Here is a 19,285-nt window from a genome sequence, read left to right as displayed (position 1 = left end):
CGTTTTAAAAATCTAACCCTATTACTGCATGATATTGTTGCTGCTATAAATTAACTCTGTGATGTCTTCAGTATAGCCAACTTGTCTTTAGCAAGTTTACTAGTTGTTCTTGATAAAGAATTGGTAACATGGTTTCTCAGCATATTCAGACTGCTTCAAGACACAGCTACCCTATGTGGGCCTTGAATCAGCCTTTTGAGAAACTCTTCTCATGCTAGAACTTCAGAATGTTGTAAAGTGAACATTGTAACAATGTTCGGAAGTTCTGAAACCAGCCAAACTAACCAATGTGTTGTTGTGTTGCATGCATGCTTTACCCGTCCTAACATTCTTCCTTTCAAGACAAACTCCTCGAGAAGCTCGAGAAGCTTCGCGAGACCCTGGTCGAAGCTCAGCAGAACAAACAGGGGGCTGGCAAAACTAACCAAGCGAGATCAGCACCAGGTTCGCATCAATGTTCTAATATATATTAATGCTTTTGCAGTGTAATTTGATTGCAAATCTGAATGCTTTGACTGTCGTTTGATTGCCTGTAATTTGCTTGGATTCACTTTGCTTTGGCTCAGTTTGCTTTGACTGTAATTTGTTTGAATTCAGTTTGCTTTGGCTGTAATTTGCTTGCATTCAGTTTACTTTGGCTCAGTTTGCTTTGGCTGTAAGTAAGTTGCTTGGATTCAATTTGTTATGGCTGTAATTTGCTTGCATTCAGTTTGCTTTGGCTCAGTTCGCTTTGGCTGTAATTCGCTTGCATTCAGTTTGCTTTGGCTGAGTTCGCTTTGGCTGTAATTTGCTTGCATTCAGTTTGCTTTGGCCCAGTTTGCTTTGGCTGTAAGTTGCTTGGATTCAGTTTGCTTTGGCTGTAATTTCCTTGGATTCAGTCTGCAAAATCTAAAGTTGATGTTCTGACCTTTCTTGCCTGTTGTCATTCTCGCCTTTGAATGCCCGATGTCATTATCTTAAAAATTGGATTCTCCGTCTGTGTTTACGGAAATCACACATGATGATATGTGTCGATAAACAATCTGGAAGAACACAATGGGCAACACAACCATCCTTTGACAGACACATTACACGATGATCAGTGGCTTCGGTTAAAGCGAGATTGTCAAAGAGAGGTCACCCTAATTTGCTTGGCGACTGATCAGCATCATGATCAACTATTTCTGTTACCTGTGGTGATAGTTGTCATATATAAGGCAATTGTTTGGGTCATTGCAGTTAGCACGTAACTCATTGGATAAAAAAAAAGGACATATGATTAGTTCTCATATTAGGCAGACTTTTTGTGCCATGCTTTTCAAGGAATTTTCAGTGTCACTAGGAATATTCAGAAATTTGTCATTTTATTTCATCCTGATCCTCTGCAAAGGTTTAACACATTCCAGCGTTGATGCGGAAGGGGTTAACGTGACAAGTGTCTTCCGTGAGAGATATGAAGAGGTCAGCCATTAAATATGCTTGTCGATATCTGCCCATTCTTGACGGGATTGGCGACATGCCAGCAGGACACGTTTTTGATATAATGTCGCGGCTTATCATAATATATCGTGGTTACTCAACCATAGCTGGTTGTGTAGTTGGACATGTATAACCTTATTCGACATTATGATAACCATACTCCTGTTTTCTCACCAAATCTTCAGACAGCCGGAGGCAAATTTGGTATTATGCTATGGAAGACTTAATTGGCTGTTTTAATGGTTTTTATCATCGACATCATATCTGCATTAGATTTTTAAGTGTATGTAAACCAATGAATTTATTAAACCGATCAATCTGTGAATGGTATAGTAATTCCTGAAATTATTGGTAAAATTTTTTAGAGTTAAATTGACCGTTGATTTAAAATGTACTTCATTTACAACTATTACAACATAATTGGTTTTTGGTTGTCTCACCAAATACTGTATGGGTGCAGCTGTGATTTTACCCAAATTTTTGGCCCCCGCCCTGGTTTTGGCCTATATTTTAGCTTCACCTCAGAGTGTTTGGTGAGACAGCCACTACATCTAGTTTTCCTTTTTAAGCTGGATTTTACAACTGCACATTAAAAAGAACACTTTAAGTTGGATTAGTACATTACATATATCAATGAATATTGATATATGTAATCCCGATTGGATTTGATTGGATTGTACTTATCCGACTTAAAGTGTTCACACCGAGATTCTGCTTTTGACCTTCCAACCCAAAAGGTTATAGTTGTCTCATCAAAACCTTTCTGGTCATAACGAGGCTAATACATAATCCGTTATAGAGCTGTAGCATTGTACGTTGTTTTAGAATTGCATACATAGGTGACAGTTCAGCTTTAAGTCATCCCTGTCGCTCCCTGATTTCTGATTTGCTCAAGCATTCTTAAGGACTGGTGTATTAGATAGTTGGTAAATGAACTTCCTTCATGGGCATTATTGAAAATCCAAAAGTTGCTTCAAGATCATGAAACCCTTAAATGTGCCCTGCCTATCACACTCGTTGAGAGTTTATCACCATGCTTTCTTTACAAAGAAATATTCTGATGCTATTGTTTTAATTTCGGACCCCTGTCCTCTTTTGAAATGTTTGAAAATAGGGCAGCCTTACAAAGTTAAACTCCAAATTACACACAGACTGAGTAGTGCTTACACATAGTAAAATATTATGATAAGCCATTTTTCTTTTTCGAGAGTTATTCTATAGACTTAGTTGCCCGGTCTTTTTCATGGCATGAAAGGCCTTTGGGATTACCATATCAAAGACGAACAGCAAGAATTCCATATTTGCTATATAGGTAGGCCTATGGTGTGACAAGGCCTGGGATTAGTACATGCTAGTCAAAGTGTGCCGGCTTGTTAGCTCGAGTTTCTAAGGGCTACTGATTTTGTGATTTCTGAAAACATTTGGTTAGGCTACTGAGTATGTACCCCTCAGGATACAATGGTGGATCCTGGAAATCTTTCTATTCAAGCCGGTCACGGTCCTTATCGCCACAGAAAGGAGGTAAAGGGTTAGACAGCACTAGTGCACTAGACAAACCTCATCTTCTCTCTCGTATTTCAGTAGTTTAGAACCTTTTGATAATATAGTTTTACTACCCAACGACAATAGCTGCACGTCCCAACTCCCGTAGGTGCTTTTGCAGGTTCATGGGGTTTGAAATTGTGGAATGTTAAGAACTGTCTGGCAATGTATAGGCCTAGTTGAATGAGATCATCTTGCACATATCCTTTTACCTTGAGGTGCTCAACCCATTGTCTGAGATTTTTCATGAAACAAAACTGGTTCATTTGTGATTTGGTTCACAAGATTGACTCTTTGCCAGGTGCCTCTGGTAATTCCGTAGTAATCTTATATCAAAAACGCATTACTTCAAATGGGTTTTTGCTTTAAAATGTATCAATAATGCCAAAAATCAACGAAGGTATTGTGTTCTTGCCAACAGTTTATGAATTTTAATGTAATCCTTTTGAGAATCTATTAACTTTCATATAGACGATTATTGAGAGGTTCCTTGGTCTTGCTGATGTGTCAGCAGGAAGTACATGTATATATCATGTACATGGCTAAAGAATGTTTAAATGGTTACGATAGTTGGATTAGGAGTCAATGAACTGAGAGAGCAGGCCTGTATAGAATGAAGGCCGGGAATAGTCTTTTTCGGGATTTTCTTTTCATTGGTGCACACTGTTCTGAGGTTATATTGGGTTTAAATTTTCAAATGCTGTGAAATCTTATGGTGATTTATTGTGTTCCTATTAGTGTCAGATATTGTGTGGTGCCATTGGTTGGAGACAATAAAGGTATAAATTTAGAGAGGAATCCTCTATGCTTGATGCTTAGAAACACCTTCCTTTCTCTATTATCAAATCACATTTCAATGTGATAAACAATATCTTGGACATTTTAATGCAAGTTTCTCATCCGAAAGGACATCTTCTGTGGCAACAGCACACTTGAATATTGGTCTGTGGTACATGATCTGTTATTATCCCACCAAACGAGTTTGGTAGGGACATAGGTTTCAACATTGATGAGCTTGCCAAAATCACTGCTAAAGCAACAAGAACATTGGCCCATATCAGCTGTGATTTGGCAGCAAAGGTGTGACCAGGATTTCCACTACAGGGGAGGGGCACTTTTGCAACCACTACCAACTCCCCCCTCTCCTGCAATGACCTTCGGTAGTCATTGAAATTTGCAAATTAGGCGGTCAAATGTGGATCCCAGCTTGACTTTGCTACTAACTATTTGTCAATCCTTCCTCAGCATGCCCTGGCCTGCCACCTGACATTATCAGCTTTGATATTTACTGTTATGCATTCGAATTGACTTTCAGAAAGTAACCTGTCAATAGAAATGTGTGCGGGACACATAAGCACGAGATAAGAAAGGATTATACAGGAAATCCAATGTGTGACTGGCACCATGCCATACTATAACACTACAATAATCCTCAATGAAATAGTTCTCTCATGATTGACAATAAAGACTCGGCTTGATATTCAAGTTATAGGCCTATGTACTCATTTGCCATTTTGATCCGCAGTTATATGCAACTTGGCCCATTTCAGCAGGTGAGCATTCTTTGGAAGAAATTTGCATAAAAGTACTATGTTTTTCCAAAACCTTTTCAACTGTTACAGAATTACTGTTCCTCTACTTTTATAGGGCTTTCCCTAATTGATATTTGATTTTTCCTCATAGAGCTGTTAACTGTTAACTGTGTGGCTTTGAGGGACCAAACTCTTGATATCCTGTTCTCTCTTCGAAGAGCAGGTATTATGCTTTTTCAGGATGGTTTATCATGTCTCAGGGCATTGGCAATGCACTTACATTTCTGTGACCTGGCTTTGGGGCCTCTTTGTCATCCAACCGAAAGTTAAACAGCACTCATAAGTTGACGCCAACTTTGTGTTTGACCTAATGGCAAGCCCATCCATGCTCATGAAATAGAAAGGCAAAGCGAGCCTATCAAAAGGACTATTAAAAACATGCAGTGTCAAAGTCATTATCGAAATGGTCTTCTCAACACTGTCATCTCAACACTCGATTCACAGTCGATTCAATGGAATTGTTTAGGTTCAATAATATTGTATTATTAGACTGGTAGTTCAAAATGTCATTATATCCATTACAATATCAGTAAAAGTGAACCATGAATGTGGCATACTTTTTGGGCAATATAGATTTTCTTGTACTTATGTAGATCGTGCCAGTGCAGTGCAACATGATTCAGTTGAGATCTGTTAAAAATTGAAATGAAATTGGTTAGTGATTCAATATGATCAAGGTATCTCATTGTGATTAGAATGTTGAAGTCTTTACCACTCATCATTTTATGGACTGAGGTTGTCAGGAAAAACACAGCAAGTATTTTCTGTTTTCTTTCTCTAGAGTTTGTACAAAGTTTGTTTGGAATATGCAAATAAGTTCAAGGACGGGGCATGATTTCTAAAAAATGCTGTTATTCAATTTAATCAAATGTGTCTCGGCATATAAGTTTGCTTCTCATTCTGCTGTGAGAATAGATAAATATTGAACAAGTCAACAAAAATATGATGGCAGAAATCCAGGACCATTGAAGATCATAGCTAGAAAGCAGACATAAGTGCTTGTAGTTAAACACATCCATGCTTATACCAGGTCTGCATAGCTTTTGTTGGGGGTATAGGCCTAGAGTAACGACTCTCTTTCTTGCACCGATCCACTCATTATGAATCTCAGATCCTGAAAAAGACTAAATCTGTGGGTGTGATTTTGACAGGGGTGGGTCAAGGCAGTTAAGCAATAGGGTGGTTTTGAGGGTCAAAGCAGACATAAGTGCTTGTAGTTAAACACATCCATGCTTATACCAGGTCTGCATAGCTTTTGTTGGGGGTATAGGCCTAGAGTAACGACTCTCTTTCTTGCACCGATCCACTCATTATGAATCTCAGATCCTGAAAAAGACTAAATCTGTGGGTGTGATTTTGACAGGGGTGGGTCAAGGCAGTTAAGCAATAGGGTGGTTTTGAGGGTCAAATTACCAAAAGTGATAGTCAGTTTAAAAGATCTTTTCAGATAAGCGGAGAGCCTCTACCAGCCACCCTTCTGCTTTTCTCCCAGATCCACCTCTGATGCTGTACAAAGGTGGTCATTCTGTTAACTGACAACAGTTTCCCTGGATTCATCATTAAAAACTGTAACTATGATCTCTCTTCTTGACAAGAAAAACACTCTGTAACCTATTTGCCATTATCTGTTTGCAACTTTGTTGAAAGTGGTTCTCACCCCCTTCTTGACAAAACACTTCTAAATTCATGATTTCTTTCACACTTTCTTCACCTTTGTCATTGCAGGCCGGGAACCAAAATCAAAGCGAGCGTACATGATGAGTGGAAAAGATAGTGATTTAGATTCGGTTAAAACGGAAGATTTTCAAAGGGAATATATGAAAACAGTTGTGCCGGCAGGTAAGCAAGACATACTGGAGAAAACACATAAATAACACATTGAATGTCGCATACCGGTCCACAAATTTGTACTGTTATCAATGATACAAGTTCGCCATATTCGTTGACCCTAAAACCACTTCAGTACAGGATGTTCCATTGCAAGATTTTCACAGTTTTCATTTACACTTTTAGTTTGTTATACCCACATTACAGATTACACCTGATAATCATTCTTAGAGTAGTTGCTGAACACCTGCGGTTGCTTCAATCGAAATCATTTCATAAACCATTTCAGCTGTTTTAGTTACATGTAGTTAAATTGTCCCTTTGACACCCTTTTTCATCAGCCCAACGCCAGCGACCAACTAAAACCCCAACATATCAAGACCTTGGTAAAGACTTTTATTTCGTATGCGATGGTTTTCTGCACAGTGTTTCTGTTTCTATCTTGTCTTTTGTCTGATTTCATCCTCCTTTTCTCTCTCACTTCTCTTCTTTGCACCAAATTTCTTCAATTCTATTTTGATGTCCTGTCAAAATGATCCCCAAAGGCTGTTCAAAACTCCCTATTTTTATAAGTATTTTGCAACAGGTTTTCCCTTGCATGAGAATGGTAAGCCCCTATTGCCCAGCAACAGCCTACTCACACATTATTTTGGATTTTCAGGGCGTTTTTTTTTCATTGTTTTGTCTTTCATGTGCAATCACAACTGTTTGTACCCGATTTAACTGTTTTCTGGTACCCTTTTTTCCACCAGATGTCCCCGCCCCTCGTCGCAAAAGGGAAAGTGATGTAGATTCAGTGAGAACTGAAGAATTTGAGAGAAAATATAAGGAGAGTTTGCTCAATGTACAGAAATCTTTACTTAGAGAGGATCGGGCAAAAGCTATTCAGGCAGCTGTGCAGGCTCGCACTGCCATGAGAACAGCACAGGCAGCAACTGGTCGCAAAGGTTGGACCTGTTTTTAAAAGCTTGTATGGTCCTTTTTAACCAGTAGAATAGATAGCTGTTACTTAAGTTACTTCTGTAGCTGTTACTTAAGTTACTTCTGTAGCTGTTACTTAAGTTGCTTTTGTAGCTGTTACTTAAGTTGCTTTTGTAGCTGTTATTTAAGTTGCTTCTGTAGCTGTTACTTAAGTTGCTTCTGTAGCTGTTACTAAAGTTACTTCTGTAGCTGTTACTTAAGTTGCTTTTGTAGCTGTTATTTAAGTTGCTTCTGTAGCTGTTACTAAAGTTGCCTCTGTAACTGTTACTTAAGTTGCTTCTGTAGCTGTTACTAAAGTTGCTTCTGTAACTGTTACTTAAGTTGCTTCTGTAGCTGTTACTTAAGTTGCTTCTGTAGCTGTTACTTAAGTTGCTTCTGTAACTGTTACTTAAGTTGCTTCTGTAGCTATTACTTAAGTTGCTCCGGTAGCTATTACTTAAGTTACTTCTGTAGCTGTTACTTCAGTTGCTTCTGTAGCTGTAACTTTAGACTTCTGGTTCTTGCCTGTTTGTTGCAATCGGCGATGAGACCGGCTAATTCATAACTTTTAAGTCGAACAATTTTTAATGCTGCGACCTTCGATGAGTAATAAAACAAACATTTGTCTGTTTTTAAAATGGTAATCAATGGGTTTGGTCAAGAGTCTATAAAGGCTATGGATAAGTCTTTATCATTTCTTGATTTGATGTTTATTGAAAGTCACAGCAATCACCAATTCTTTTTGCAAGCACCTGTGATAACTCCCATAAACTAGAGAGTTTTGTCTCTGCAACAAAAACCTCTTGTTTGCGGGGTCCTTTGTGCAGATGGAAATGACAAATAATTACATCATTCATATCAAATGGATGATTAATTAAACTCAATTGACAAATGTGTCGAGATAGTGATTATGCACAAGATATACCTTACACACTTCACACAAAAACTATTTCTTTGCTCATTTGCACTATAGGTGTACCTCGGCTTCAAAGGGGCATCTTAGAATGTTTTGGAAATCTCAGATTGTTTAGCTATGGTATTGTATTAAAATTAATAACTTCGCTTACCCTTATGGCTGCAATATCAAATCAAATCATAAATATTTCTGGCTGCTTATGTACATAATCGTATGTCCCAGTCATCCCAGTCTAAATTGTCCTTCCTTTTCGGTTGCTTAGTTTAATTTCCCTTTCTATGGTGTTTTCCAAATATATTGCAGACATGGTGTTTTGTAAGTAAATCAAAAAGCACTGCAGATTATTGACAATTAAAGTTTTGAAATTGATTTTGTTTAATCGAAATTTAACAGTTTGCACATAATCTGTTGATTGATTTGTTTTACTACTTCTAACACAACCATTGAGAGTCTCAAATATTCATGATAAGGAAAACTGTGTTTGTAATCTTAGGAAATTGGAACTTGTTCATAACAACAAGGTTGTTACCCTTTGATATCATGACCATAGTGTTTGTGAAAGCATCAATTTATGTCCATTTATTTCTGTGAATTGGTGCATTTTCCAATGATAAAGCCATTAAGTCAAACATTTTTGGGCCCCTAAAGTTCACGATTGTACCCCGGTTGCAAAAATCGCAAATATTTCAGGCTAGGCCAACGGTAAGCTCTGTATCCATAAGTGTGGAGGCTTCAAAAACAGAACTACAGTCTCCACCAAGGAGTATCAATGGGAACTGTATCTATTTGTTATGGGTTGTTCTCAGGCACCGCTCTTTGGCTGGAATTTTAAATCCTAAGGGTGAGGGTCAAGTCTTTGAACAGACTCCCACCTTCGAAATTGGCATTCACGTCATTTTGAAAGGGTTCTAATTACTATAGGATTTTTTCTAGCCATATTGGTGGTGCCTATGGTCAAACCTTAAAAAGGGTTCAGGGAATGGCTTAACTTTCCATTTATTCCACTTCATGACTTCAAGCTCGATGACAAAAAGACATAAATGTAGCAAAAACACTGACAGTAATATGAGGGCTCCATGCATATAATTCGAATAGGCTTTACATCCAACAGCTTTCTATAGAAAACCAATGAGTCGGTTAAGTGTTCCAGTTTGTTTGATTAAATGAACCGAGGATGGTATTGATAATCGTTTCTTTTGATCAGACTTTATTTGAAGGAAGCTTTTAAAAAGACGAGACATGAACATGTATGTGTTCTATCATAAAGAGTGCATGTCTTGTACTTAAGAAAGCAATAGATCAAAGCCACCTTGAATTTCTCATGAAGTGCCTTTGGTATATGCTTTACAAAAAAGTCGTCCTTCTGAGGATGTCAGAGGTGTTCAAGTGTCAAGCAGCAAATAAACTGTTTTATCAAGAGGATCTTCTTTTTCTCTGACACCTGCAATTGATGGAACCTAGTGCTGATATGCAGAAGTACAGTAAATTAGCAAGGCTTTGTATATGCCCATCACCCACCACCACCATCACAATCCCCGACCCCACTATCGGATAGAAGAAATAAAAGGAGGTCAGAATTTAGATGGAAATCTCCTAAGGTTAAAGGGGGTCATTTTAGAATATTGGTGCAAGCACTGGCCCCCTTAGATTTGCTGAGTGGGGGGAGGCATTGTCACCCTCAAAGGTGTTAAGGTGTTGCTTGATCCAGGTTTCTGATGAGAAACTTTTTGTCTTTTTGCCAGATATCCCCTTTAATGGATGTATACTGTTAATCCCCCAGCTTCCCCTGCTGACTCATCCTCAGGAGAAGGGAAGATCACCTTGGGGAGGCAGCCCGGCTACTGGATTTGCCATATTCAAGAAGAAACAAAAATAATGTACATTTTATGGGTTGAATTGAATTAAAACATGTTCCATCTTTTAGTTACATTTACCTTATGGTAAGTGAGGAATCTACCAGTTACCGGATGGAACCTCTTTCGTTTTCTGGTATTTTCCTTGCCAACTTGTGCATCAATCCTTTCGTCTCCCCCTTCAGGAAGAAGGGATACCGACACACAATGCCATTTTTCGGCTGGTATTTTCTTTAATTTGGCAAACCCATTAGTCAGGACCCTTGGCCAGATGATCTCCCCAACTTCCAGTGTAACTCAAGCTCAGCATAACCCTTGCCTACCCTTGTGTGTCTGTTTGAACTTCCCTTTTCCCAGAAGGGCACAGCTAAATTCTGATGCCTTGCTTGTCCATTCATTTGGACTTGGTGTTTTTTATGAACATGTTATCATGTGTGGTGTGTGTCATTTGGTGTTTATCTAGGGTAATGTCCCAATACAAGCTTTGTTTTCCAAGAACTGGAGTTAAGAACACTAGAAATTCTGCTAAATATATTCAGTTATCCTTTTTTGCTGGGCGTTTTCTCCAGATATTGATGATCAAAATCAATCATTGTCCATTGTCCAATACCAGGTTAATTAGAGCCTTCTCTAAGAGAAAGATGTCATTGACCAGAGGGGAGGTGAAATTGAAGGTTGCTTAATGTTTAGAACAATTTACATCAATGTGAACCTGTGTGAGATAAGAAAATTACTATTTGAGCCCAAACAGGAAATAATCAGTCAAAGATTATTATTACCCTTTTAACCTTACAGTTGTGATGTGTTCCTCTTGTGCAATTACTGATCTGTTGAAATATCTTCTTACATTTACCTCGTATTGGTCCTTTCCAGACAACATACCGAGTTACCTAAAACCGAAACCGTCCATCCCCTGGTCCATGAAGGCCATGTGCAATGGTAGTGAGGACACACCAAGGACTGAAGACTTTGAAAACAATTTTAACAAGATCAACGTCAAACACCTTGCTGGGGTACCCTTGACGAGTTTTGATGACAACATGATTGATAGTGATCTTGATACAGTACGATCATCACAAGTGCGAGACCGGTTACGAGGGTTTCCAGGTAAACATCAGAGACAGTAGAATTGATAAATTCATGTTTTTGGAGACCAGGAAGTATGGCTTAAAGATTAATCTATTCTTGATATCATCAATATTTCATGAGATATATGATAGAAAGGAGTTAAATCAGTCCATGAAGTGGCAGTACATATTGACCTGTGTGTGGTGATATACTGCCTATTGTGTGTACCAATTCATGCAAACATCAAGAAGTCCGTCTTTAGCATCATTGAATCAACATATGGCATAGTGTTTGTCTGATCTTTAAACACTTGGTGGGAAATGCTTGGATGGACGCAGAGAATGACACCACTGTGACATCTCATTATTGTCAATAGAACCAGAGGCACAAGTCGATACCTGCATAACTTAAGCACTGAAAAGTCACGTTTAGACAAAGTTCATGATTTTTGATCTGTGTTGCTGAACTGTCAACAAATATGCCAATTGTTGTAAGTTACACTTGCGGGTAATAAAATAATTGTTGAGGGGACAATTTGTGGTGTGTGGCAATTCTCTAAAGTCTATTGCAGAGGCAGGTGTTTAACTTTCACTGGACTTTTATCATTGTGGTCCCTGAATAGGCTACTGTACTTTAATGCCTCTTGTGTGGAGTACCTGTGGATATGCTTCTCATACTGAAGACATCTCATCCGTATAAATTCTTTTCAATGCGATTTCTTTGAACATTTCAGTTAGGCAGCTGAAATTCCCGTTCAAATAGTGAATAAGTTCTATAACTCCTTAGATATGCTCTATAACTCCTTAGATATGCTTTTTGCATATGCTAATTGCAACTAATCTTAATTGCCTTTTAGGTAAAGCCCCCAGTGAAATGAGTGAGGATGATATCTTAGAGAAAAAATATAAGGAATATATTCAAAAGAAAATGGCAGGTAAATTATAGTCCCTTTGACAGACATTTCGTCTGCTGCTGCCGCCTGACGGTCTGATGTTTTGATCCAAGCTCTTCTCATGTAGTGGTTGTATGGCTCCCGCAACAAACGGATTCGTCATGAACTTCAGTGCAAATATGTCATTAATATTGTCATTTGCACAAAGAACTACTTCACTACTGGAGTAGGTTGTATTGTTATCAGAATCGATGACTCAAATCGAGCAGTGACATCTATAAGCAATTGGTGGAAGTGAACACTACTGTCATTGCAAGCTGGTTGGTTATTTTGCCGGAAATATAAGAAAATTTTAATCATTGATCACGAAGCATTAATACTTCAAGTTTGATGTGGCACAGGCAAAATTATAAAAGCCAACCTAATAATTCCTTAACATGCTTAACCTCTTGAATCCCAAAACTTGAAAATCCCGGGATCCCAGGGTGGTCATGTGGTTGCGAAATTGGGTCTGACTTTCACGATGTATAGCGCCCGCATACAACCGCCAAAGTCCGGTACCAAGGCACCATCTACCCAGGCATGCTCTAACTGACCCTACTGTACATCAAACATGCTAAAACAAGCAATAAACTAGCGTCCCAGCTCAAGGGAATAAAAATATCACTGAGACTGACCTGTCGGTCGTTGGGAAACAACGTTATTTCAAAATGACCGACTGGTCGGTCAACGGGATTCGAGAGGTTAAGCACTAAGTTCTTGTTGTAGTGATGCACAGTTTTATACATTTGTAGAAAATGACTTTATTCATTGCTCTATTCTAAACCACAAAATGCTGTGAGATTATTGCTGCAGTATATCTGGTTGCCTTTTCCAGAAATTTCCGGGCCATCGCGACTACCTCCAATCGAACCAAGTCTTTCCGACATCGAGTCTGTCAGTCAGAAAGAGTTAATGGATGGCCGGGATGAGTATGCGGAAAGTGACATTCAGATGGAGCCACCAGCACCTCAGCCAAGCCGTGGGCATAGAAGTGCCTCGCCAAATTATCCGTGAGTGTTTGAATGATTTCTTGCAAGATAGCTTTAGATAGACTTTTGACCTTCCAGCATCGTTCATTTCAGGAGAGCAAACTGCACCAATCATTTTGCTCTCAATTGAGCATTTTGTTCATGACAGATTTTATACCATTTATCAATTTGCAAAATGCATCAGTTTTTAAAAAGCGTTCATGAAAAATTAACGTCTGTCCATTGAGTATTAATGTTTTAGCAGTATTTATAGTGTTATTGATGTTACTTCACTATGGAGCGACTGCCTGTCTATTTGCCCGTTAAGCACCATTTGAACATCACATACAGCCTCGCTGATATTTTGCGCATTCTGTCAGACAGAAAGATATATAAAAACTATCATTTTTGTGTCAGTACATATTGCATGTTTTACACTTGAAACACACCGCATGCGTTTGTTGTTCTCGTTGGATTTTCGTACGTGGCGCCACCTATACGATGACACGAGCATGCTATATCGACGTCACTCCCCGCATGGATTCACTAAGGTTTGTAACTTTGTTTTCTCACCCTGCCGATATTTAGATTAGAGATTTATTTCATATAATACTCTAGCTTCAATCGAAGACAGTTCCTGAATATTCAGTTTGAGCGAGACATCATGCACGTGATCATTTGATGCATGCAATATGATAAATTTGGATAGGAATTAGGTTGGCAGCACCAAGTTTTCCAATTGTCATTATGCCATGGCTTTTTTTTCATATCAATTAGTTGACAGGTCTAGAATCGGTGAAACTATAGGGTTTTTTTCCTGATAATCGTTGGAATCTTTTTCATGGGTGTCCTGATCAATGACTTTGGCATCTTGGACAGTGAAAAGAATTATGCCGCCCTTTGATAGGTAGACTACAGTAATATTTGATCATCAGATATATAAGAAGATGTCAGAAGTTGCATAAGTTGCAGGCCCTTCCTTACTGAATCTCAATGTTGTATCATCCCACCCCCTTGCATGGATTCGTTGTGAACCACATCACATCACCCTGAAATGTACAATCACATTGTTTTTGTTTTTGTGTTTCTGTTTTCAGACTGCAATCACTTGCGACACAATACTTAATGTTTAGGTGTAGGAGAGTTGGTTGTAAACCTTTCAGGTGAGCTGGTATTTTTTGCTGGACTTGGACCTCACTGTATCAACATGGTGCCATGACTTACTTGCATTTCCGGAAATCTGAGGGCTAAAAGTAGAATATTCTAAAGCGTGCCTCTTGTGCCCCTTCCCCTTAAATCCGCCACTGTTGTTGAAAAATGTGCTAGAATCCTGACACTTCGCTTAGTGATGCATCTATATAATGTTGTAACAGATCTTCATCTGTTTCCATGACTGAGCTGACTTTGTATTTCATCCTGATTTGCTGAGAAGCCCTCATATTTTTGAAAGATGAAATTAAGATGGCTGCCATGAGATATATATGAGTTTCAGTTTCAGAATCAGGAGCGTAATCTTTTTTTGCACTGAAGAAGTTTAGCCGATTTCAAGATACTTAGTATCATTTTTTTCCTTCTGTCGTCATTTGAGCAAAACCTAATTTTTTATCTGGAAGAAAATCCATCATATGCGGCAGACATGGTCTAAAGAATCATGCCATTCATTACGGGCTAAACCACATTTCTAATGGTTTCCATATAGCACTTAGGAAATATACAATATACGTTTTGTCGCTTCTTTCGAATCGATCCTTTGAAAATCCTGATTGATTACAATTATAGCCACTTCTTTATCTTCGCTCAAAGCTGGAGGGTAACACCCATGAAACTATCACAACCACTTCCTTAGCGATCGCTATGCTACCGTTAATTGAACTGTTAGCAATATTGACAGTGTCAATGGGTCCGCGTGCGTTGGGAATAGTAGTTTGTCATGAGGCACAAGTCCGGATGTAGCATTTGTAACAATACTCTTCAATGGATACATGGCTTGCTAGGTTGATGTTACGAAGATGAATGGCGCGGTGAATGATTCCCTTCTTCACCCTTTTCGATATGCCGACACGACGCAGAAGCGTATCGCTTATAGCTATAAAAGGTGAGACTGTTGTGTTGGTTGTCGAGCTCTGGTCAGTTTTCATTTTTGTGGAGGACTCCCTGCATTGGTTCAGTATCTGTAGGGTGCGGGTGATGAGGTGGATGGGAGTGGTGGTGAGGGGGAAGTAATCTTCCTTTGAGATGTCTCCAAAGGCCTATATTTTACCTTGGTCAGAGTCTTCTTATAAGTTTTGCGTTATAAGCTTTCCGCCCCCGTCAGGGCTGTAGGCAGTGGCAAGGGTAAAGAGAATTGCCTGTATGAGAGAACAAAACAATTAAAGAGCATTGTTGCATTCCAGTAATGCATGTTTGTGTCTCACTGAGATGTACCTTATTTGGTTGTTTAATGACATTCCTTATGTGGTACTGATAAGTATCATTGGTCGAGAGAACCAAGTGACTGAATTCTCCTATTTTGCCATTTAAAGTGCACAGTTTGGATCATAGAACATTACTGGTATTAAACCAGATATCAGACATGAAATTTCCAATATGTGTGTATATTACATTATTTACGCAGCACAAAAATGATACCAGACACTGGCAATCATCAATATTTTAGTACCAGTTAGTATGGTGACTGGCCTGGTGGTGTCGTCAGGGGTGATCCAGGAGTCTTTGAAAGAATGACACAGTGATGTTTTCGGCATCAATTTCCAAGCTTCATGGTAAATTTCATGAAAGATTTCTCTGAAAGAGGAGGCATTTTGCCCTGTCACCCATGCCTATTAGTGGACAAGATAGTGCCTGACATCCTTAGGTCAATTCGCAGGAGGTATCCAGGAGTGGTTTTGGGATGTCCAGCGTTTGACCTGGGACAATGGAAATTGGGATGTCATTTGCGAAGATAGTTTGACCTCAGACACACACACAAATACATTGCTAGCAGTAATGTATTGCTAGAGCATGATTCTACTGCAAATAATACTATTGGCTAGCAGTAGCATTAGAGCTTTGTCAATATACTGTAACCGTGTATGATTCTAATATTTGACCAATAGTCAATCAACAGACCTGGGACAATTAGTCGGCTGCTATCTGGCCATTTATTTTTCATAATTGACTTAACCAGCTGGTGGGTAGCAAGGCCAGATCTTGTGGCTCAAATCATTCATGCTACACAGGGAAAATCCAATGAGATCTCTTTTAAATATCTGTAAGACAGCTGTTTGACTAGAAAAATATGTTGTGCAACCTCCTATAAACCTTTCACTGATGTTAATGGACTGAACTTGGGCATAAGATATATGTTGAGAAAATGGCTTCCAGCATATCTGTGACTTCTCCTCTAAGGCCGAAGTTACATAGACCTCATTCGTTCATTTACCATGAGTCACTTTCCGGGTTTTTCTTTCATTCCTCGGTGAATGCACGCCACAAGGCCGTGCATTCACAGGGGCAAGAAAGCAAAAGGGGAAAATGAGTCCTGGGAAATGAACGAATGAGGTCTATGTAACTTCGGCCTTAGGATCATTGAAAATTCATTGAGCTGTTACTCAGTTAGTTGAAACTTTACTAGAATGGAATATGCCTGAAATTTGCAAGCCATGTCCAGAACCGCCTTGCAACATTACCAAAAGTCCTAAATCCCATGCCCAAGTTGTCCCTTTAAAACTTAATAACCATGCACAAGATCAAATTTTCCATTGCATTTTCGAAATATGCTGATCATGGGTTGTGCATTTTAGCCATGATAAAGTGTTTTGGCCCAGTATCGGCTCTTTCAGAAAATTGGATCGAACCTTTCATTTTGTGTAATTTTGGATTAGGCAATGCGTTTCCTAACACCTATGTTGCGTTTTGTACTAAATCTTCTGGAAAAGTCAGTTCAGTCTGACTGAACTAGATGGCAGCAATGTATCTAAAAATCGGTTGAGGAAATCTCCTACGTTGTGCATCACACTAGATGGAGTAATAGTTGAAATTAATAGATTCTTTTGATTTGGCGACGCCTTGGCTTAGTTCCTCGATGTTTTCCTTGGTGGCAGCACTGACTAACCCCACCAGTTGCTATGGTATTGAAGTCTTCAAAGGCTAAAGGCACAAGCAAGTAAAGAGCCTTTTGCTTTAGCGGCTTAAGAGCACGAGCTTGACAGGCTTAATGGTACCAAAATGCGTGACATTCACTCCGGTGTTGTAGTGGCACTCTCACATAAGTATTTGATATGTTCTGAATCCTTGGGCCATGCATGTAGGTTAAGATGTCCTTAATTCAAATTGGCTATATTGTGCACTGGTTTCAACAAGAAGGCAGCAGAAAGTACAAAGAGGCCTTGGGATTGGAGATGTTAAGGGAAAACTTGATTCAAACTGTAAATTTCAGACTAGAAGTGGGAAGAAAAAACGATTGATTGCTGATTGTTAATTACCTCTCATCGCAAAATGAGACGCAGGTAAAAAAAGCCTATCAACGATGCAATGAGATCAAAGGTGTGTTCTGATAAAAACCCTCATTAAAGAATGAGTGTTTGCTACACCGTGGTCTCCGTAGGGTGAGAAAATAATCATCAAACAATGGCAATTAATAGAGAAACAATGTGTTAAAAAATCAGTTTAAAAAAAGTTAGCGGTTACTCTATATGCTTGCCTAAAGACAGCAGCACGATAGACAAAAATCTTCTACACGATGTGTTTGATGTTCCAGTGGTTTGATATGAAGCCTACGGCAGTTAACGGCTTTCGAATACGATCCTATAACTAATCGTGTGATGTCAACGCTATTTTCTGTCACGTGTCAATACCGTGTGCGGCTACACTTCTGTGATGAGTTATGGTGCATTTAACAAGTGACATGAAGACAAGCAACATAGTTTAAAGGAAGAGTTGGGGGGGGGGATTTGCTGTTAGCCCCAGTGACAAAGATATGCGTCGTTAAACTACAGCACACTTTTAAGGCAGAAAACACCTCACCACACTTATCAAAGGGTTTAGAAACCTTCATTTCAAATCACCAAAGCCTATTCCTTGCAGAAAAATCTGTGAAACAGGAACCGCACTCCTGGCTATGACTTTGTTATCCCTGAACACAACTTTGTTTTTCCTTTCAATATTCTCAACATTGGTGATGAAAGTCACATTTTCTTTCTCTATAAAAGTTTCTAACTTCGAACTAAACTTTGAAGTCTACTTTGATCTTTTCGAAACCAAAAGTTATGAAACAGATAGGCATATGAAGTCTAAGTTCTTGTAGTCAAAGGCATTAAAGGTCTTTAATTTTGCCCTTCTCCTTCTCGCTTATGCTTTAAACTTATGATAAGTTTTCTTGTCGGTGCTTCTCTTTTATAGGTAACATAAGGCTCCAACAATTCCAAAACCATTATATGCAGATGCTGGCAGCATCCATTGAAGTAGCAAAATTTTACATTGGCGGTACTCAAGATGACTTTTGAAGTTAGACTTTCTTGGAGAAGATAACTGTGAGAAGTGTCAATCATCGACATCTTGGTTACAATAGAGACACCTTGCAAGCCTTACTTTGATTGGCCTGTTATTACCATCTGGTTTCCAGATAAAATCCCTCTGCTGGTGGTGTCAGATTTTGTCATTCTCCCTGATGCCCCAATCCGCCATTATCCCGAACCGAATTAATAGTTTCATACGATGGGCCAATTGAAATCAGATTTGCCAGGTGTATGTTATGTTGTCGCTATGGTAACCCGTTGTGTTCCAAGATGTTAATGCTTGACAGTTCTTACCATGATCTTCCCTGGTAAAGTCTAACCCTAAATATACATGATATATGAAGTTGTTTGATAAGTCTAACAGATTATTCCAGACGCCCTTATGAAATTTCGTTCACTGGTGCTGATTTTGTTTGGTTTTTGTGAACTTTTTAACACATTCACTGCCGCCCCATTTTTTGGAGTCCACCGCCATTTGCCACGTTTTCCAGTTTTAGGTTTTGCTCCATTTCCTCACCACGAGTGTAGGCCATGAACCTAGAGCACACCTAGTGCATAATAAACACACTAAAATAAACGTTTATGACGTAATGCTTTACAGAACGGAGGTGTATTCACCTTTGCCAGTCATTTGAAATACATGGAATAATGCATAGACTGCTCCGAATATAC

General features: G+C 39.0%; 1 protein-coding gene across 1 annotated transcript in view; it reads left to right on the top strand.

The window, feature by feature from the left end:
• LOC135499535 (repetitive organellar protein-like) overlaps nt 1-19,285 on the top strand; it is a 166,692-nt gene that overhangs the window by 41,242 nt on the left and 106,165 nt on the right. Inside the window, exons 10-16 of the mRNA XM_064790351.1 lie at nt 343-444; nt 6,318-6,431; nt 7,172-7,366; nt 8,353-8,415; nt 11,022-11,255; nt 12,073-12,150; nt 12,986-13,160. Coding sequence (XP_064646421.1) covers nt 343-444; nt 6,318-6,431; nt 7,172-7,366; nt 8,353-8,415; nt 11,022-11,255; nt 12,073-12,150; nt 12,986-13,160 — 961 coding nt within the window. The remainder of the gene's footprint in view (nt 1-342; nt 445-6,317; nt 6,432-7,171; nt 7,367-8,352; nt 8,416-11,021; nt 11,256-12,072; nt 12,151-12,985; nt 13,161-19,285) is intronic.

Source organism: Lineus longissimus, chromosome 2 (genome assembly GCF_910592395.1).
Source record: "Lineus longissimus chromosome 2, tnLinLong1.2, whole genome shotgun sequence".
Classification (NCBI taxonomy): Eukaryota; Metazoa; Nemertea; class Pilidiophora; order Heteronemertea; family Lineidae; genus Lineus; species Lineus longissimus.
This window is presented reverse-complemented; position numbering and strand designations above follow the sequence as displayed.